The 21370-nt window shown below is 34.9% G+C and overlaps 1 protein-coding gene across 1 annotated transcript; it reads right to left on the reverse strand.

The window, feature by feature from the left end:
* Positions 1-18653: 18653 nt before the first annotated feature.
* On the reverse strand, positions 18654-20906 carry LOC133301224 (transcription factor bHLH3-like). Its single transcript, XM_061500841.1, has one exon. The coding sequence runs from the start codon at positions 20394-20396 to the stop codon at positions 18888-18890; it is 1509 nt and encodes a 502-aa protein (XP_061356825.1). The 5' UTR covers positions 20397-20906; the 3' UTR covers positions 18654-18887.
* Positions 20907-21370: the final 464 nt, after the last annotated feature.

Here is a 21370-nt window from a genome sequence, read left to right on the forward strand (position 1 = left end):
CTTCACCCCCCTTCGTTCTGTATGTCCTTGGTATTTATAGAGGGCTATATCATGAGATTTCTTCGCACGATGGTTTCCAGCCACTCCACCTTGCAGGCTTTTTGATGCAACAGTCGGCGCCTCTGCTGTCCTATAGCTATTCTTCCACCGCCCCAAACTCTACTTTCTATAGCCTTATCCTTTCTTTCCTTTTTTATTATTTTTTTCTACGACGTAACCCAACAATTTGGCTGTTAGAGATGGATAACAAGTGGGTTTATTGAAATGTAAAGATGAGAGATGGGTGAGAGGCATTATCAACATTTCCTTTTCATTAAGAAACATACCTTACTATTACTTTATTTTTATTAATATTTTTTATTCTCTATTTTCCTTTATTTCCTTTTTTTTATAAAACAAAAATAATGATAATAGAAGGTTCACATTTTTCTTTATTATTGTTTTTACTGTTTATTATGTGGGAGGACAAAAATGAGTGATTACAATATGAATACGAATATGATAGAGTTATTTGAATGGGGCGGGGGTTTCTTTTAAATTACCTTTTGTAGGAGAATTGATGAATTACCTTTTCTTAGTATTTTACATGTCCTTAGTATTATGTACTAAAAAAAAAATGTCCTTGTTATCAAAAAAAAAAAAAATGTCCTTAGTTTCAACTACTGTTACATGCATTTACCATTACAATGGAACACCATTTAAGTATATTGTGTATACATGAGTTTTGGTAAAAAAAAAAAACATGAACTAATTAATGAATATAACTTCCTTTTTTTGTCTATATTGAGTATAAGTGTATCACTAGGTTATATTTTACATGATAATGTTTAAAGAATACAATTAAATTTAGGGTTTATCAAGTACTATGTTGCAGGACTATAAACCAAATTTCTAATAACCTATCGATTTGTGTGTAACTTTTTTTCTTTTCTTTTTTTTCTTTTCTAAAACATGTGGGCTCACATCTTGATTTGTGTCTATAGCATCATCTAACAAGTTTCTTGTAACATGATGTTTGTATTTTCCTTAAATTTATATTTTCACCAAAGATTAACAAGCAATAATAACTGATCTGAAAAATTATTCTGCATTTTTGCTTTCGGAAGATTACTATTCTGTAATATCATTGCAACGGCACGGGAATACAAGAAATTATGAAATATTATATATTTGAAAAACGATTTGCTTGTGTACCAAGCCACATACAGTTGTGCAGAAGTGAAGAAAGGAAATAATCTAACACACACATGAAACTTGTACCAGCAAGATTATGTATATAGTTTATGGGTTTGATGTTTCTCATGTTGTATGAGATAAGATTATCTTACACGTGATTGGATTCTCTCGTGTTAAAAATTTTGTATCTATCACTTTTTTTACATGTATTAAAAAATAGGTGGAATCCAATTATTATTAATAAAAAAGATATAGATACAAAGATTTCATATAACTAGGTTATGTGAAATTTTAATATGAGATGATTTATTCCCTATATACACATAAAAGTGTGTGGACCCGTGTGGAATCATATCAAGAGAAGAGAAAAAAAATATGAATCTAATAGACTTTTATATATATATATATATATATATAAGAGATAAAGTTATCTCCTACGTATGACATGAGAGTTATTAAACTCAGTTTATTGTCTCGAATAACTTAACAATGGGGTTTATACTCTACCCACTTAATTGAGTGGACTGTGAATCAAGAATAAATATTTTGTGCTACAGTAGCACCGGAGATTTAATGCTACAATCATTCATTTTATGATATGTAGATAAAAAAATTTCATGTCATCTTTTCAACTGTTATTTAATATTTCTCTTTTCATGACACGATATTTTTTTGTTCACATGTCAAAAAGATTTAGTTCTGCTGTAGCACTAAAAATTGTGAACTGGATCCCCACCGAGGTGTTTGGAATCCCCAGCTGATGATGGGCCAGTGCCTCGTAAAATCGACGACAAGAGAAGCCCATATTGCCTCGACCCTTGTAATGATATTGGCCTGGAGGCTGCTCCAAATTGAGGTGAAGCAACCAAAATAGCGATGATGATCAGCAGAACTGTGACGAGGGTCTTCCTATAAGAGAAAGCCATGACCATGTTCTCTCTGGAAGTTGTAGTGAGTGAAACAGAAAAGAAAATGCTCTTTTTGTACTTGTCAGCTTGTGAAGGAGTTTGATTCTTTGGTAAAACTATAACGTTTTATGTGCTTGTGATATATGTGATATGTCTTGTGGGAGGAAGGGAGACACACAACATTTATATAGGAGTTGAGATTGAGTTCTCTATCTTAAAAAGATTGATCCATGCCTCTTCTGCTGGCTGCGGAGAGCATGATATAGTCTAGCTTGACTTAAAATGGCTTCATCATGCTTTGAAAGTTGAACATTTCAAACAGCGATTAATTAAACGAATCAAACTCGGTAACTTGGACCAATTATAATTGAAGTGTTAGAAGACGAAAACCACTAACGACTTGCGCTAGATAAGTAAGTTGGGTAAAATTTTAATGAAATATTTTTTTCTTCTTTATTTTTGATATATTAAGAAATTGAACACATAACTTATTACGTAATTATCCACACCCATCACCACCAGTCAGGGGCGGACCCAGTTGGGGGCTAGGGTAGGCCCCTGCCCCCTTAAAATTTGGGAATTTTTTATAATATATGTAAAAAAATATGATGATGAAACTATTGTGTTGTACACGTTTTTCCCTTCAGTTCCTCATGCTTCTGCCCACACTCTTACCCACATGACATTGACATTCCAGATATGAGTGCAAAATATATTGGAATGAGAGGTCGTGCTCGAAATGAACAACGTGATTTTTCTATTGAGAAATTTTACAGGATAAATATCTTTTGTGCTACAATTGATTATCAATTGCAAGAATTAAATAGCAGGTTGAATGATAATACTGTTAAATTACTTAATTTGAGCATGGCTTTAGATCCAAGAAACAAGTGCAAGTCATTTAATAATGATGATATTTGGAAACTTGTTGATAAATTTTATTCTAGAGATTTCACAGAACAAGAAAAATTGTACTCATTTACCCTTTGAATTATGTCAAGGGCTAGCAAGAACGAGAAAGTCCATCATTTACCCTCTTATTGATAGAGTGATTAGACTTGTACTCACTCTTTCAATTTCTACAGCAACTATTGAAAGATCTTTCTCAGCTATGAAGATAATCAAAACTAGGCTTCGAAATAGAATGGAAGACCAATTTCTTGATGATTCTTTGACTACATACATTGAAAAAAAAATTGTTTTGAATTTTAGCAGGGATTCAATTATAGATGAGTTTAACAATATGAAAACACGTAGAGCAAGAGTCAAGTGAAGTGATATTAATTTCTGTAATAGATTTTTTATAATTTTTTTTTATATTAAGTTTGTATTGTATTTCAAGTACTTTTATTTGCGATATAGTATTTTTTTATTTTCGCCACTTCTTATTAAAATTTATGTGTCTGTCACTGCCACTGGGCTAACCCTAGTGACTTATTTTAATGAAATTTGTGTTACACGAGAGCACACATCCTCACATATAAGGTGACAATATTACCAAATGATGATAGTTCACATGGAAGTTGAGCAGGTGGGATGAGAGTATGTGTTCAATCTTCTCCAATATTATTTTTGGAAGAGATTTAAAGCCTTAATCCTAAACTCATCCCAAAGTCCGAATTAATCTATAAGAAATCTATAGAATTACCGGGAGATACTCTAAAAAAAAGGTGAAATATTAGTATGTAAGTAAGAAAAAAGAATGAAGTATTATAAATGTAATTAGATGGAGATTTATATAAATATGAACGAAGTTTGTGCATTAATTTTGTGGAATTGGGTTGTATATATTAGGATGTAATTATCAGATGTTATATTCAGATAAATCTCGTTTGATACTAATAAATAGGGATGAGTGTTTTCTCTTTTATAACACATCATAGCACGTCATTATGGATATTATACGGTCTTTATTCCTTTTATCCCTCACCAAAATCCCAATAATTTCAACATAGTATCAAAGAGGTACTATCCTTCATGACATGTTCCATCAATATTCTGTTGCTGAGTTTCCCAAGCTAAGGAGTTCCATATTTTATTTTCATGATTATCCGTCCACTTTATAGGTGTTGTGTGACACTATATTGCTTGTGCTGGCAAAACGGACTCTGCCCGTTGGCAGACCAACCTGTTTCACAAGTCAAACGGGGTGGGTGGATTGAATTTTACAACCTATTTCAAAAGTGGAGTGGGCTCATCTTTTTGCGGGTTGATGACGAGCATAGGCGGAACAAAGTAGGTTAGTGTAAAATAGATTCAGGCTGGCGGGTCAACCCGCCAAATGAGATGGGACGGACAAAGTTTTCCAGCTCACTTTTAAAAATGAAGTAAGGTGGGCTGACTAATTTTTTGATAGGTTGATGACGGGATAAGACGGAGCGAGACGAACCGCTCACTCTTTACTTGCGTATCTTCTCCCAACTACATCAAGCACGAACAAACTTGATGGCAATAATTACGGTTTTTGGTCCCTAGTTATTGAAATGTATATCTTGGTGATTACAATTTGAGATATCTTAATGACGATCTTTAGTAACCTTTTTTTGAGTGATTATGGTTTCCGAAGTGAAAAATTGAGGATTCGATTAGTCTGATTGTCTGAAGTAGTTGAGTATATCTCGGGAAAATACAAGTTAGGATATTTCAATGGTAATCTTTCAAAATCTTCTTCAACCAACCTTGGATTTCCAAAAATGAAAAACTGTAAATTTGACAGTGAAAGGATGACTAATCAACTCCATGCATCCAAAAGTTTCTATGTCAAACAAAGATTTTTACAACTTACTTGACAAGTTGGGCAGATATCAACATACACGAATTTACTAAGCCCAGAAGATTAACATTATAAGCATCTATGGAGAGCTATATATCATGTTGGAAAACAAATTGTACGACCAAAAAAAGTCATTTGAAATAAATAAAATGAGTTAAACGTAGTGGTAGTGGTAGCTCAGTAACAAAAAGCATACGAATCCCTAGATCTTCCTCAAGTACTAGTGGTAGCTTTATTTTTGAACGACCAAAAGTAATAGTGGTAGCTCACTTGATAGCAATAAAATTGAGTAAGTGAAAAGGAAATGATATTGATTTGATCTTCACATATTACTTTTGGGAAAAGTTTAAATAATTTTATCATGACCTGCCCTGCATTCTGAAATTAATCTCATAAGCAGCTCAAAAAGTCAAAATTTATTGAAAGTCGATTCACCTCAAAGAGATAATTAGAGTTGAATTAACTCAAAAAAAAATCTCTAAACGAAAATATGGCTGAGGATTGAGTAGGTGGACAATGTAGAGAAGTGCGTTGCGTGGGTAGAACGGCAAAACTGGTCATACTGAGAGGGGGAATTCAAATCAAAATAACTAGAAAGTTTTGATGGATTCAAAACATTAGGTAGTAGAAAAGAAAAAAGTGAACAAACGTGAACACGACCCAACCCACACCATTTAGTAGCATACTGTATTAGCAAAGTAGATCCCATTCACGGAGTCTTTACATGACCACTCAACCTTCATGGAAGGCTATAGGCTTTCCTCTTCTTCGGTCCAAATGAGCCATCAGAATGAAATTAATTTCCATAAGTATATATTTAAAAAAAAAAAAGTATATGCCGTAAGGAAAAAATTCACATATTGGGTTTCCACATGCCATGCGAGTGAGACTCGGGAGAGTCAAAATAAACAGACAAGAAGCACTTAATTAGGATCAGTGGAATGAAACATTTATTTCTTCATAAGGACCACGTCACATGCATCTTTTGTCTTTCACGTTTCCTTACACTTTTCTCCTGTTCCTTGAATGGACGTGACTCATGTGGTGTCGGAAAAAATTTTCAATACCTGGCCAATAGGAGTGCACCGCATCAATTTGTATTGGACCGAAGGGGAAAAAAATTACTTTTATATTTTATATTATACCTTACCGGTAAGATATAGTATAAAATACACTATCACTCTCAATTTTCAATACCATTGTCGTACCTAAAAAGCATTCGTCATGCGGTTTCAGAGAGAGCCGATGGCAGAAAACTATCACCAATGAGTTAAGTTAGCCCAATACTAACAAGTGGATTCGACACAATATCTCAAGCTAAAACTTTAAGACATTGGATTCATGGATCCATCCACTTATATCCACTTCACTTAGTTCATTATCAACCAATGTGAGACTCATTACACTTGAAAGTTACTTTTATACTTTACATTATATCTTATCGGTAAGACATAGTATAAAATACACTGTCATACCTAATTTTCAATACCACCGTCGTACCTAAAAAGCATTCGCCATGCAGGTTAAGAGGGAGCCGATGGCAGAAAACTATCACCAATGGGTTAAGCTAGCCCAATACTTGCAAGTGGATTCAACACAATATTTCAAACCAAAACCTTAAGACATTGGGTTCATGGATCCATCCACTTATATCCACTTCACTTAGATCATTATCAACCAATGTGAGACTCATCACACTTGAATATCCCAAGAATCTTTCCCTCAAGTGTAAAATCCAGCAATGGTATGCTCCCCCTCAACCGAGGACCTCAGGGTTCAAGTACTCAACTCGCCTTTAGCCAATTACCAGGTTAGCTCGAGCCTAACCCGACTCTGATATCATTCTGTCAGGCAGGTCCAAGGGGCCCGTGGCGAAGGACTACCACCAATTGGCTAAGGCTACATAACCATATCAAGGGGGTGCGACACTATGTCTCAACCTAAAACCTTAAGGCACTGGGTTCATGGGTCCTTTTACTTATATCCACTTCGCTTAGATCATTACTAATCAATGTGAGACTCATCACACTTGAATAACCTAACAATCTCCCCCTCAAGTGTGAAACCCAACATTAAGTGTGAAATCCAACATTGTTACGTTCCCCTTCAACCGAGTACCTACGTCCAAAGTACTTAACCCACCCATAGCCAATCATCAGGCTAACTCGAGCTCAACTAGGCTCTAATACCATTGTCAGGTGGGTTCAAGGGGAGCCCATGGCGGGAGACTACCACCAATAGGTTAAGCTAGCCTAATACTAGTGTCGCAACCGTATCGCGACTAGACGACGAAAGAGATTAAATGATTAAAAACAATGGAGTCGCCACCAAGGTTTACTTAAGAAAACATTGGAAAAACCTTTTATTAAAGAAGACTGGTCTTTGAAAACATAAATGGATTCGGGAGTTGATTATGAGAAAGGAATGTGTTAGCACCCTACACCGTCTGTTAAAAAAAAACGGTTACCTTATATTAATTGTGCAAATTAATGATAAAATCTCAAATATTTATTTCACTCCAAATAATTAAATAAAATTGATTGTTAAAAAATAAAATTAATTTTTTGCGCTTGGCAGGAAGAGTCCCGCTTTAACGTATCCCTCGATGCAATAGGAAACTCAAAGCTACGTCATTCTATAGAAAATATTTGTGTGTTGATTGATTTTAATTTTGAAAGTAATTTTAAAGAAAATCATTTGAAAGTTTTGAATTTGATAGTTTCAGACTATCAAAATGTGAAGTCGCCAGCTGAAATAATCCAAAATGATAATTATAGGATTAACAAGTTGTCAACTCAGCTAATCCTTTTTTTTTACATAATATTCATGTTTTTTTTTGTTATTGTAAAATTTACTATAAATTTAAATGAATTTTGAATCATCAAGTCGTCACGGCTAAAATGATCCAAAATATTATGAGATTAACAAGCTGTCTCAACTCAACTAATCATTTATTAGAAAAATAAGTAGATTAATATAAAATAATGATTTTTAACAAGCTGGGGACATTCAGCTGTCACAACTAAAATGACTCAAGAAATAGAAACTATGAGATTAACAAGCCGCCATGGCTAAATTGATCCTTCTTCAATATTTATGAGATTAGCAAGACGTCATGGCTAAATTGATCCCTCGTCAATATTTTCTATAAAAAAAAATAGATTTTGAGTCATTAGATTGTCGCAATCAAAATGACTCTAAATATGATTTATAGGTTAACAAGTTTTCCCAACTCAGTCACACACTTTTATTATTTATGAGAGTTTATCTTAAATTCTTTATTATCTCCTTTTTTAAATTATCACCATACCAACATCCAAAAGGAAAATAATAATCAAAGTTAAAAATATGGGAATTATATGATACACATCAATTACAATTAATGCTAGATAAAGATAAATAAACACTAACTCATGTCTAAGGGAGAATATATATATATATATATATATATATATATATATATATATATTAGTATAAAAATGGCTTTAATGTTTCTAAAGTGAATGTAGATAAGTTATCTACATTCGCTCCCAAAACGACGTCGTATTGGGTTGAAAAATTAAAAAATTATAATGAAAAATACTATTATAACCTTGAAATAAATTATAATTGCAAAAATACCTTGACTCCCGCCTCAAAACAACGTCGTTTTGGGCTCAATGTAAATAAGTTATCCACATTGACTATAGAAAAAGCGAACCCATAAAAAAATCGACTATTAAATGACACAATTCAAATCATTAACAAGTAAATAAATACGAATTAGCCTTAATTAATATTAATGAATGAAACATACAATAGAACTTGAAATAATCGAAACAAAACATACAATAGAATTAAATGATCATTATTGGGCAGAACTGTTTCCCTTTTTAAAATGTTGGGCTTGATTTCGTTCTTCACTAGGTACCCTCATCGTTTATTTGACCAAGTCTCAGCCATCGCTTGCATGCTTGCCAGGTTTCAAAATTTTGTTTCTATGTGGAATACTACTTCCTGACTAGTGGTGCCAAATCTCAATGTGTGTCCTGTACTTGGAAGGTCATATTATCCCCTCTACCCGCTACAAGAAAAAATCTTATTAGTGTCGCAAATTTTGTTACTACATATGAAATTTTGTCACAAATTCCTGAGTCGCGAATTTATTTGTGACGAAATTTGATTATTTGTGTCGAAAATTGTCATTTGTGACAAAATTTGTGATGAAAATTTTTGTCACAAATAAACTTTTTTCTTGTAGTGACCATTCCAAAAGGCTTACTAACACATATTTTTAAAGAGATGATCTATCCTCAATTCTTTTATGAAATTTCTAGAAAGATGATGAACATTATGTTCAGATAGGTGAGTAATGCTTGATTCAATCTCATTTTCCACCACTCCATCTGAGACAAGCCTTCTTTTTTCTTATTTTCTACCCTCTCACTTATATCGCCATTGTCACTTTCCTCCATAACTCTTGCTCTATCCCTTTTTAGCGATACATTGAGATACTATGTTATACTTTATTGATTCTGGATTTGTTTCGATTGGCTAGTGATGCGGTGATTTAAGACTGAAGACATACACGGTAGAATTGGTTCATTATGTAGTATATTATTTTTTTATGTTTTTAAAGTGGCTCATTAGTGTGATATAAGGAGATGAACTTTCATTGTTACTATTAATCCCATGGATATATAACATATATCAAGCAAGATTTATGTAAATATATCATTCATAGTAGAGGTGTGCAAAAAAAAACTGGTTCACTTGTCCTGCCTTTGATCTGACCTTGACCTGACCCATATATACCTATTTTTTTGAACTGAATTTAATTACTGATCCACTTTTATTTGGGTCAGTTTTAAACCTGACTTATTTTAATAATTGACCCAAAACTTGACTCATTCCCATTATGTGAAAAAAAAATGAAAAGTCAGCCACTTTTCTTCTGCATTGACATTATATGATATAGATTATTTGCTTCTGCATAGGCTGTATCACCTTCTTAACTAGTATATGTATTACTTAGTATGAACTTTTTAATCTTTTGTAATCACTTATTGTCAGATTAGTCAGACACTCTATTTTTACAGAGATTAGCCATTCTCTCGTGTTCTATCTACTTTTCTGTCAATAAAGAAATAGGTACTTATGCTAGGCATACGCTAAATTGCATCTCATTTTGATACTTGTGGCGTGCTAGATATAAGCTGAAAGTTTAGTATGTGAACCAAAATCTTTGGGTACGACATGAAATATTCTCTCTTTTTTAATTTATCATCAATTTAGAGCTTTTTCGTGATCCAATTAAATCATGATAATTGCTAATTGAAAATATCAATTATGAGTTAGAATGAGCTACCCATGACACTGATTAGTACCATGGAATAGTAATATTAGCACTTTTTTTTGAAGAATTGATATTTATTCAACAAAATCAAATTTATTATATAATTTATGTATTTTAAAGCAAATAAATAATTAAATTACATGAGTTTAAAAATTAAATCAATAACTATAAAAAAATAAAAAAAAAAACAAGTTTTGAAACCAAGTCAAGAGTGGGTCAAGTCGGATTTGACCCAATTTTGAAACCAAGTCAGACCCACTTCAGAAACCAAGTCAGGTCAGATCTGACCAGTTCTAAACCAGTTCAAAAAAATTTAAATCGGGTCAGACCTGACTTGTATCAAATTAAACTGGGGCGGGTCAAAATACCTAACTTATAAAACTAAGTTGGGTCAAATCGGCACAAAAACCCGACCCGACCCATGCGCAGCCCTAATTCATGGATTCATTATGCAACTTATAGAGGAATATTCAAGGGTGCATACACATTCAGATAGTGTGCCTCTTGTTCGAGGATCTTAATGGAAGGTTTGATCTTCTTCTCTTTTAGAAAACAAACTTTAATCTTACTTACTCACCTTTTTTCTTCTCTTCTCCTTTTTTTGACTATATCAAAAAGAAATTCTGAACTCCTCTATTCTCTCCTCTTTTATGTCTCTGTTTCAGCTTCCTTTTTCTTATTGAAAACTCCCCAGCCAACCTTTTAAAAACTGCCCCCTTTCACAATCGAAATCTCCAAGATTTATAGTAAGTGCTCCTCTACTTTTTCTGCTTCTTTCCCTTGCTTCCCTAGTTCTTTCATGTGGGATTGTCTAAACATAATCAACTTGATTGACAAAGGCGGTTAATGAGGGAAGGCATTTTGTGTTATGGGTTGAGGGATGGAGACAGATGAAATCCATGTGGGATGGGCGGTTAAAATAGAAATATGTATGTTCATCAACCGATTCAAACCTCGTTGACCGAACCGAAAAATCAAAAACTAAATTAACCGAAAATCAAAAAATGAAAAAAAAACCCACAGAATTTAATTAGATTGGATCGGTTTTTGGATGGGTTAGTGAAAACCGATCCAATCAAAACTGATCCAGTGATTCCCCAACCTTAGCTTACCATCTACATACTTGGGTCTTTCTCCAATCATAGCCCAAAACAACATATAGTAAAATGTTAAATCCAAGACCCATTAACCCATCATGTTGGAGAAAGTGGATTGTGCTTGATATATGTTATATTTCTTTTTTTATGGTAAGATACATAATATATTTTATTACATGGGTTATTGTACAACAGCTCCTCTATAGGATGAAAATTTGGGTTGCCTGAGATATAAAAGACATGTTATTTGCACAATAATCATCATACAATTCTTAAGCTTTTCAAAAAATCGAAAACCAATCCAATCCAAACCGAATAAAATTGGATTGGATCAAATCGGATTAGAAAAAAAAAATCCAAACTAAATAGATGATTACATGATTAAACCGAAGGAATTAAATCGGATGATTTTTACTTCCAATCCAGACCGCAAACACCTCTAGAAATATGGTATTTTGTTTTTTTATTTTATTTTTTACAACTAAAAATTAAAAAATAGATTAAGTAACCAGATAAACTTAGGAACATTACTGAATAGATCTTTTTATTTTTTAAATAAAAGTTGGAAAATGAGAATATAAATAAGGTGTTCATAATTTATTTTTTCTTTTTTATTTTTTATTTTTTTTGTATAAGGACAAAATTGAGTGGTTACAACTAGCAAGTGGATTCGATATCATATCTGAACCTAAAACTTCAAGACATTGGGTTCATGACATAGATTCATAGATCCATTAACTTATATTCACTTCACTTAATTTATTACCAACCAATATGAGATTTATCATACTTGAATTTCCCCCAACAACTTACAAATCAATATACTCTATCAGTCATCTAATTGACTTCATCTTTAAGAAAAAAAAAAGATTAATCCTGCTTCTAAGAAGTGGAAATAAATAGAGTAAAGAGGCATAAATCAAAACATTCTTCGCAAATGAAATTAGGGGGGCTTTCAAAAAAGAACTTTTTATGAGTTGCTTATTTTAAAAGAACTTTTTTCAGAAGCCAAAATTATGTTGCTTATTTTAAAAGAACTTTTTTCAAAAGCCAAAATTATTTTGCGTTTGGATGTAATATTTGAATAGTGCTTTTAAATAAAAATGTCATTTGAATGTTAAAATAAAAAAAAACACTTTTTAAATATAAAATTACTATTATACCCTTTCTTCTTTAACACACTTAGGCAAACAACAATGCCTTCCCTAAACACAACTTCATGCACATCTTCATCACCATCATCATCATCAACATTATCCACATTACCTATTTCAAATTAGGGTTTTCTCTTTCAAGAAGAAGAAGAAGAAGCAGCTCTGCTGCAAACTCTTCCTCACAACATTATGTAAATTCAAAACATGCAAGTTCTTCTTATCTTACCAACGCATTCACCTACTCACAAAAAACCCCCCACCACTGAATGGTAGTTCGATTCAGCAATTCAGGGCTCAAAATATGAGGCTTCACTATATATAACGATGTGGGTTTCTTTTGGAATGTGATAAAAATGCTTCTATAAGAAAGAAAAAGAGAGAGAGAGAGAGAGAGAGAGAGAGAGAGAGAGAGAGAGAGAGAGAGAGAAAACAATGGGTATGATTTAAAGATGGCGAATTCTGGGTTTGAAATTTGAAAGTTTTGTTTTTGGGGTAAACGAAATATAAAAAAAAAAGTGAAATACACTACTGAAGAAGGAAGATAAAGAAGAAGATAAGGTGTTTTTGTGTTGAGACTTTAGATCGATTCACACATATTTGAAAAAAAATAGCAGCAAAGATTCAATTCTGATGCACCACTGATGAATCAGATCACTACAGAGAGAATCCTTATCTACGAGAAATCTGTCAGGAGGAACAAGAACGCTGCTCCGGCTGAGAGGGATCTTCGAAGGGAGATGGGTAAAATTGGCCTCGAGAAGTTTAGTTGTTTTTCCTTTTCCTTCTTTCAAAAGATAAAAAAAATTTGCATTTCAGAAAAGCAAAATTTTAGCTTTTTAGCTGGCTTCTCCTTTTATTAAAAGCTCATATCCAAACACTAAAATTTTTCTAAAAGCAATTTTTCTTAAAAGAAAATGCAGCTTTTGAAGGATGAGAAGCTCATTCAAACAAGCACTTAGGCCCCGTTTGGTACCCGGTTTTTTTTTCAATCCCCAGGAAAGCATGTTATGACAAAAATGAATCATGTGTTTGGTTTGCAGAAAAGGAAAAAATTCCAGAGTTTAAAGTTATCCCAGCAAAGCTTGTTGTGTGTAATGTACAGTACATAAAGCAAATATGAAACTCCATAGATAACAAGGAACTTTTTTGATCCCAGGGAAATAAAAAATGAGGCGGAGAATATTGACGAAATTAGCCTTCAGTAAAATGGAACAATAACATCTCACAGCAAACCCTTTTCGTTGTCTACAAAAATAACGTAAACCTGAGGTTAATTTCGTAAAATAACATCTCTTTCCCACTAATATTTCACAACCAACTAAACAAACATTCAGTAAAATTAACCATAAATTCTCGGGAAAATTTTACCTTACCAAACACCTTTTACTAATATTTCGGAAAACATATATTTCTCACTATATTCCGGTAATAATTATTTCTCGGATTTAAAAAAATTTCTCCTCTACCAAACGTCCCTTTAGTCTTATGCTGAAAGGCCGCCTATAACATCCCTCACAAACAATGAACATGACTATATATCAACTCCGGTAAAAGATATATCATTTACGTACTTCTATAATTTTAACAGAGGTTGAAAGGGTAAAGAATCAATTCACTCAAAAGCTTAAGCTGTTAGGTGAGGATCTTGTTAGTAGTTTATATTATACTTTAACATGCCCCTCACAAGAGAGGTGGATGATGTATCAGGCCTAGCCTACCTATGCTAAGAATTTCCACACACAAAATTGGGGGCGCTGAGAATCGAATCTGGGACACTAAGACTCTAATACCATGTAAAGAACCAATTCACTCAAAAGTAGGGGTGTGCAAAATACCCATAGAACCTTAACCTCATTGAGAACTAAACCGAATTGAATCCAAAATAACCAGTTTTTTAAACCAGTTTATAAACCAGAATCGTTTTTAATTTTTTAAAATAATCCAGTTTGAACTGATTCCTTAATTTATTTGTAACCAGTTCAACCTGAACCGAACCATTTAATTTTTTTCATATTTTTCTACTCAACTTCTCATCTTCTCTCTCTCTCTCATAGAAAATTTTCTCTCTCCGTTTTCTCTCTCTAGAAACCACAAGATGGGTTTTGCTGCATTATAAGTGTTTTTGATCTTTGGGCTATTGGCCACATCATGCATAGCACAAGCAACCGGTGCTGCACTCAACCAATATCAACCCCACCACCATCGCCCAAATCAGCTCTGTCACCGACAAAAAAAACCCCAGTCTCCAGCGCCATGACCGTCGCATAAAACACCAACACTGGTAGTGATGAGGCTGCACTTGTGGAGCATTTAAGGCAGAATCCAATGTTTCGAGTAGGCCTTGGCTATTTGATTCCTTTCCAGCTTAATATCGAGCAAGCATTAGGCTTCTCCTTATTGCAAGCTTTCCCTTTTGCTGGTTTTCAAGGATTTGGACAATTGGACTAGCATTACGAACACTTTGCATTTAAGAAGATGAGAACGCCAAGACTTGTATGTTTTACACTATTCATGATGCTTTGAGAAACAATGAATTTGAATAAGCAAACCGGTTCGATTCTTTGAACTCTTTTTTTTAAATCCAACTGGTTCGGAAATGGTTCAGAAATGGTTTTAGGTTGGAACTGGTTTGAAACTAGTTCATAATTGGTTCGGGTCGAACCGGTTTTGAACCAAACCGAACCAATTATATTTTAAAAAAAATAGGTCGGTTCAAAGAACCAAACTGGTTAAAACAGTTCAATTCGATTCTTCCAAAAAACTGGTTCGGGTCGACCCATGCCCACCTCTACTCAAAAGCTTAAGTTGTTAGGTGAGGGTCATTTTAATGATTTATATTATACTCCAACATAAATAGAAAAAAAACATAAATAACGCAATTATCAAAGAACCTGTAATTTAATTGACACCAACTCAAGCTTAGGTGCAATGGTAAGTTTGGTTGTCTGCCACGCTATCCTTTCCCTCCGATACCCACGTGCTTGCACCTTTTTTTTTTTGAAAATTCTCAGCATAACCAGAAAACTAACTGGCTACACTAGTTGATTCAATATTCAAATTGCCTTTACAAAGCAAAATATTGCACCCCACGGGAGGGGTCAGAAACAACTGAACAAATCCTTCAATAGGAGTATCTATATGGGCTAACCAGTCAGCCACTGTGTTTCCCTCTCTTAATGTATGCTTCATCTGCACGTTCCAGTTCCTCTCAAGAAGCTCCCGAATTTTTCTTCCAATCTGGGCTAAAGGGTGGCTTATCTGTTCCTCCTCATCTATAAATTTTAGGACTTGAGTGGAGTCCTCTTCAATGAGGAGGTTGCGGCAGCCTTGATCCCAAGCCACATTGAGTCCCACAAGGAAGCTCCAAAGTTCTTCTCTAAAAGCATTTCCATATCCCAGATTTTTAGTAAAGCCCATTATCCAGTCCCCTTCACAGTCTCTTAGAACACCACCACACCCAGACTTTAAGTTATCCTTTGAGCATGCTCCATCAACATTCATCTTCATCCAGCCCATAAGAAGAGGAGTCCAAGTAGCATCTAGGGGAGGGCCTGAAATTTGCTATAGGCCACCTTTCACCAGAATCTCTTTTGCAGATATATAGTTTTCATAATACCCGAGGATAATTCTGATGCTTCCCTGGGTATTCTGGTTCACCCTATTCAAAACAAAGTCATTTATTTTCCTACCATAGGCACCAGCAAGTCACACCAAATAGAAGACTCCAGTTTCTGTTTCCAACACCAGTCCCCTTCGATTGCAGGTTTCCATTAAACCAATCTTTATGCGCATTCGAGAAGAAAGAAGGCCATTTACTTGGATAAATCATGGCTTTCCACACAACTTGGGACCAAACACAGTCTCTAATAGCATGCAAGGAGTTTTCTTGCTGAGATTGGCAACAGGGGCAAATATTCGAATCAGTGAAATGTCTAACATAGCGTTGCTGGTTTGTCATTAGCTTGTCACCAGCAAGAAGCCAGAGGAAGGTCTTGATTCTTCTTGGCCCATCCCATTTCCATATGGATTTCCAGTTTATCCTTGACTGATCATCCTAAAAAAATTTAATCGCTTTATAAGCCGATTTCACAGAAAAACACCCATCACTGGTTTCTGTCCAGCAAATCATGTCTTCACCATTCTCTTGATTTGCAAGAAGGATGCTAGCAATAACCTTTTTAATATCAGGGGTAATAATGGTTGAGATTCTTTGCCAATCCCACGAGCCTTGAGGAGTGACATAATCCGCAACACTATGCTGAAGCACTTGATCAGTGATTTCTTCTAGAGCCAAGTCCTTGATTCACCCAGTATTCGGTAACCAATTATCCAGCCAGAATATGGTGTTTTCTCCATTACCGACTAGGACTTTGGAATATTTTTTGACATTAGGCCAAACTTTTATCATTCCTTTCCACAGGTTTGAACCATTTGTAGATGCTTTCAGATCAGGAATTGGATCATTACTGATGTTGTATTTATTTCTCAGGACTTGCACCCAGAGGGTGTCCTTTTTAGTGAGAATGCCAAATCCAACTTTCATTAAGAAGGCTTTATTTGATTCTCTCATAAACTTTATTCCCAAACCTCCCATGTCCTTTGGATAGCACACTTTCGACCAGTTGACATTATGAGGGCTGGTACCTTTTCCACTGGAGTTCCAAATAAAACCTCGGGAAGTCTTTTCTATTTCATCACAAGTGCCCAGAGGGATGAGGTTAGTTTGCATAGCATACATAGGAAGGGTCGATAAGACTGACTGAGCAAGAACATTCCTACCCGCGAAGGACAAGGATCTTTTCTTCCAAGCTCCCATCGTCCTGTTCACTCTCTCCATAATATGGTTGAAACTTCCTTTGGTTACCCTTTTGTGGTGGAGATTAACTCATAGGTATTTTCCCAGGTCACCAGTTAGGCCAAACCCCAACTCATTGCTTAATTCCATGGCATGATTATGGTTGACATTCCTATAAAAAAGCACACGAGTTTTTTCAGAACTGACCTTTTGGCCTGAGGAATCATAGAAGCATTTCAAAATGTGTTTCATGACTTGAGTTTGTTTCATTGAGGCTTCCCCAAACAGAAGAAGATCATCTGCAAAGAATAAGTGGGATAAAGGAGGGCCATTTTTCCTTAGTCTCACTGGTTTCCAATCTCCTTGGTCGACAGCCAGGTTGATAAGATGAGCCAAACGCTCAATACACAGAACAAACAGATAGGGTGATATAGGATCACCTTGTCTCACCCCTCTTGTTGGCTTGAATTCCCTAGTAGTGGCTCCATTCCACAACACATTCATGGAAGCTGTTGATACACAGTTCATGATTAATTTTATGAGATCATCCAGAAGCTTAATTTCCTTCAGGGTATCCTCGATGAAATCCCAGCCAAGTTTGTCATAAGCTTTTTCCAAATCTACCTTGATAGCCATCCAACCTTGCACCTTCAATGTTACGAAACAATAGTTTGGTTTCTCTGTAGGTCAACAATACCGAAGCTATTAGACATAGCAAACATCCAGGCCCAACTCAAAAATAAATAACCGAAGCAGAAAGCATAGCAAACCAAACTAGTAATGAGACAGGCCCAACACACCCCATTCTAATCCTATACCTTTTAGAGAAGCACTCCTTTTGGTAGGAAAATATTTTCAATCCTCCTGTCGCAACGATTATATTATGGGGAATATTACTCTCATATTATATGAGAGTAGTTCTCTCATGCTATAGGGAAAATCCATGTAAGGTCCACCTTTAAAAAGCAAAAAAAAAAAGAGAGAAAGTGATTTTCAAAGTGAGAGAACATAATATAACTATCTCATATAAAATGAAAGTAGTATTTCCCTTATATTATTTGGTATATCCATCCAATAGGAATAAAACACTAGCGCTGCATGTTGTCATGCCAGCACTAAGGAGAGCAAAACAAAAAAAAATCAACTGTCGTCGAATTCCCTATTGGCGTATCACGAGGCACTGCCAACAGTTCTCGGGAAAACCTTGTTATCTTCTAATGAAGACTTAATTATAAACCACTAACTGGAACAACCATGTAAACGTCGAGTGCACTAAAATTGTATCAACATGAGGTCTGAAAATTTGCCAGCTGAGTAAAACCTAAAAAAAAAAAAAAAAATTGTTGCTCCAATGATATGACATCCTTTTTATTTAGATTGGTTGTAGATTAAATAAAATTCAACTTATATTAGGCATCAAACTATTTATCTATTTAAGTACATAATTCAGGTCATCAATGACTCATTACTTTTGACAGTTCAAAGGAGCCAACTAGCTCCATAGCTTAAAACTAAAATTGGATATTGGATTACAATTAATAAAGTGCACTAAAAACACAATCATGTGTCAGCCCACAAGACAACCATACAATATTTTTAACATGGTTTACAATTGCATTTAGATGCTCCACATAAATATAATCTGACTGTCAATTTTTGGATAGGGATGCTTCAAGCTTTTCTTTCAACTGCATAGCAGCAGCCTCCCCACCCTGTGTTCTTATGGAGAATGTATGAATTATCTTATCCTCTGCTGTTGAAACACTGGACTCTTGCGCCACAATTTGATGCTCCCTTAACGTTTTAACAACTCCAGAAACAGGATGAATATCCAAGGGGTATCTTACTGTCACAACTGCATCATCCTCTCTATCCTGAAAATCAATATCTGACAATGGCAACTTTTGGTCCTTATTGTTAATCATGTTCTTTTCAGTTTCCAGTACCTTGATCTTCATCTGGAGATCAGTAATAAAGGTAATGGCATCACCAAGCAGAGATGCCTTGTCCATCTTAGATATATTAGGAACAACAGCTCTTAAGGCATAAAACCTTTGGTTAAGCTTCTCCCGTCTCTGTCTCTCTGCTTCAACATGATTCAGTGGTTCCTCTCTCCCATTGGCAGGCTTTCTACCTCTTTTTCTGGGCTTCCGCTCATCTGGATGAGTTGAGGATGAGTCTTCATTACCAAGTTCTAGACAAGAAGCCCTTGCTTGAGCATTAAAACTCCCAGCAATCATTTGATTTAATTGAGGGAACAATCTCGCTTCATTATTGTCACCTATACTCCCATTGGAAGAATTTCCATAAGCATGGTTAGCTCCTAGAGCTTGAACTTCATAAGAGTCTGAAGTGAAACCAGAATCATCTTCCACCTTTGGGGAGAAACTAATAGTTATGGACTGAGATTTTGTATCCCCTAGGCTTAGTTCACGCCCAAAAATCTTGGGAAACACCTTTCCCTGTCCCGAACTAGATTCTCCAAATGTTGTCCTAACCATCTCCACAACACCCTGCTCTTCAGGCATTGATTCCATTGAACCAAGCTCCACAACCCCGGCTTTTAGAGGTACAAATACAACTGTTTGAAGGCCAGCTAATTTCCCCAGAAATGACCTAGATTCTAATTGATTTAAACAAGTATCAGCATCAGAAGCCCAAATTGATTTACCAGACTTGAAAGAACTGCCAGGGCCACATGGCGAATCAAAACCAAATATATAAAACCTTGAGACTAAGTAAAACATATGCATATCCGAGACCCTACCCAACCTTGCATAATTAGCCTCTTTTGACACAGAGATAGCAAAGCAGGCATCAAGCTTCTTCAGCACCTTCTTTCTCGCCTCCTCCTCATCCTCCTTCCCAGCTCCGTCCCCTTTCGCATCCCCGCAATGCCCATCACCCCAAATCAAGGCAGAGCCACCAGATTTCAAGCCGGCAACCTGCCAAAACACAGCATAATTCCACTTGGAAACCTCAACAAGCTGGCACAACCGCTGGTGAAGACCCGGGTGAGCACCGTGTGGAGGAGCAACCACGCCGGAAAATACATTATTACTAACAGCAGAAATAAAGAAAGCAACAGCTTCTGGACCCAACACAGATTCAAACACACCCTTGTCTTCTTCGTTCACACAAAATTTCTCACCCACCATTGTACTTCCTCCCTCCTTCCACAATTAATATCTCATAAATCCAAAGATCAAATTTTTTTTCAAAATACAAATCCACAAATATCTCAACTGGGCCTGAATTTCGCCTAACGCATCAAAATCTCAAAAATAAAATCTCATAACTAACCTTAGAAGCAAACCCTTGAAAACATCCAACTCAAACCCACAATTCGTGAATTTCATAACATGGCTATTCCTAATTACAGATACTAGATGAACATCAGAAAGAATCTAACTTGGTGCTGAGCTCAAGCTTAGTGGGTCACAACTACAACGAAAATTGCTCAAGGAAGTGGAACATACAGATTCAGCACACACACACACACACACAAAAAAAGTGCAGAATTACCTTAAAAGATATTGAGATTCAGTGAAAAATATGAACGAAGCTTTAACAGACATGAGATTCATAAACCTAAGTACAACAAATACAACCTGACAAGAGTTTCAGTTTCAGATCTGAAATGTTAAGGGTTCCTTGTTCTTCTTCCTTTTTTCATTTTTTAGAAAAACAAAAAAAAAACAATATTTAATGTTCAATACGTGTCCTGGCATATTCTCTTTATTGCATATTTGGCCACACATAACTTCTAGGTAAACTTTTTTTTTTTTTAGTAAATAGGTAAACTTTTTAAGTTTTGATAAGGAAATTTTAAAAAGTATTCGTAATTTTTCATAATAAATTTCTTTATAAACATTCACTTAGTGTTGATTAACCTTTCTATAATATTTTCCTGAATAAATTCAGTTAATTACAAGATATATAATTTTTAGGAAAAAAGTATCTAATGTTACTTTAGATAATTTTGTCTAATGTTCATCAAAACGACGTCGTTTTGAATTTGAAAAATTAAAAAATTAGAATGATAAAGACTATTATAACCCTAAAATAAATTAAAATTACAAAAACATCATGATTTCCGCTCCAAAACGATGTCGTTTTGATGAACATTAGA

The sequence above is a fragment of the Gastrolobium bilobum genome, unplaced genomic scaffold, assembly GCF_033153095.1.
Source record: "Gastrolobium bilobum isolate Gb01-03AN ecotype WA unplaced genomic scaffold, APGP_CSIRO_Gbil_v1 utg33064, whole genome shotgun sequence".
NCBI classification, from domain to species: Eukaryota; Viridiplantae; Streptophyta; class Magnoliopsida; order Fabales; family Fabaceae; genus Gastrolobium; species Gastrolobium bilobum.